At 40.6% G+C, this 1,190-nt stretch overlaps 1 protein-coding gene across 1 annotated transcript in view; it reads right to left on the bottom strand.

Annotated features, from left to right (window-relative positions):
• Nucleotides 1-382: 382 nt before the first annotated feature.
• Nucleotides 383-1,190, bottom strand: part of LOTGIDRAFT_237094 (hypothetical protein) — a gene marked incomplete at both ends in the record, with an annotated part of 9,115 nt that continues 8,307 nt past the window's right edge. The window contains one exon of the mRNA XM_009068857.1: nt 383-514. Within this exon, the coding sequence (XP_009067105.1) occupies nt 383-514 (132 nt within the window). The remainder of the gene's footprint in view (nt 515-1,190) is intronic.

Below are 1,190 nucleotides of genomic sequence, written 5' to 3'. Positions count from 1 at the left end.
GCTATCCCACAATTGGTAATTGTTATCAAAAAATGGGTCCGAAATTCGAGCGGGACTGCTGTAGAAAACTTGTGACATGTTCCGCTTTCATACGTTCAATTGAGGAAATGAAATGAAATGAATGGAGTTTAACGTCCTACTTTTCTGCACCATGTGGGCTAATGAAGACCGTAACACCATGCAGTGTACAATGAGGAAAGACACTGGCATTAGCCTGTTCTTTTTCAATTTCTAACTGTCGAGGGATTTTTAACGTGTACAGCCTGTAGTACACGGGGCCTCGGTTTATTGTCCCATCTGAACAACTAGACACTTTTTCTATGTCAGGCCCACTTACCTACATCACTGACAGGGGGAAGGCTAGAATTGGAAAAGACGGAAGCTATGCAGAACTAACCAATCGAGTGCCATGTATACTTACCCTTACTAGATCATCAATTCGACTGTCTTTCTGTTCTATATCTGATACAGATCGTGATTCTAAAGCTTTCATCTGATTCCCTGTCATATCAGTCTAAAATATAACAAATACACAAAATATATTCATCCAAATCAAAACTTTCCTGGCAAAATAACACACACAAACGTAATTCACAACCATTTTGAATCTCTTCCTCGACTACATAAGTAGAATTTTGTCAGGACAGCAGCATTAGCATTTCCAACTGTCAAGGGATCTTTAACGTGCACAGTCTGTAGTACACAGGATCTTGTCAGCCCCTCTTACCTACATCACTGTCAGGATATAACCCTGGACCTTCAGGTTAGCGAGCAAGCGTCTAACTCACTGACAGGGGAAAACTGGGTTGAAAAATCTGAAGTTATTATCTCAACCTATGCTAGGATTGAACCCTGGACCTTCAGGTTAGCGAGCAAGCGTCACTGACAGGGAGAAACTGGGTTGAAAAATCTGAAGGTATTATCTTGACCTATGCTAGGATTGAACCCTGGACCTTCAGGTTAGCTAGCAAGCATCTAACATCACTGACAGAGGGAAACTGTGTTGAAAAATCTGAAGGTATTATGTCGACCTAAGCCAGGATTGAACACTGGACCTTCAGGTTAGCAAGCTTTTTTCTTTTCTTTTGTTTTTATCAGGAACACTAATTCAATTTCCCATTTAACAAACAATACGTTTAAGCTCTAGTCATGATAAAAGCTGCCATGTTGGATTATGAAACTTCGCTGTT

The sequence above is a fragment of the Lottia gigantea genome, assembly GCF_000327385.1.
Source record: "Lottia gigantea unplaced genomic scaffold LOTGIsca_95, whole genome shotgun sequence".
In the NCBI taxonomy this organism is placed as follows: Eukaryota; Metazoa; Mollusca; class Gastropoda; family Lottiidae; genus Lottia; species Lottia gigantea.
Note: the sequence above shows the minus strand (reverse complement) of the source record. Positions and strands in the feature narration are given on the sequence as shown.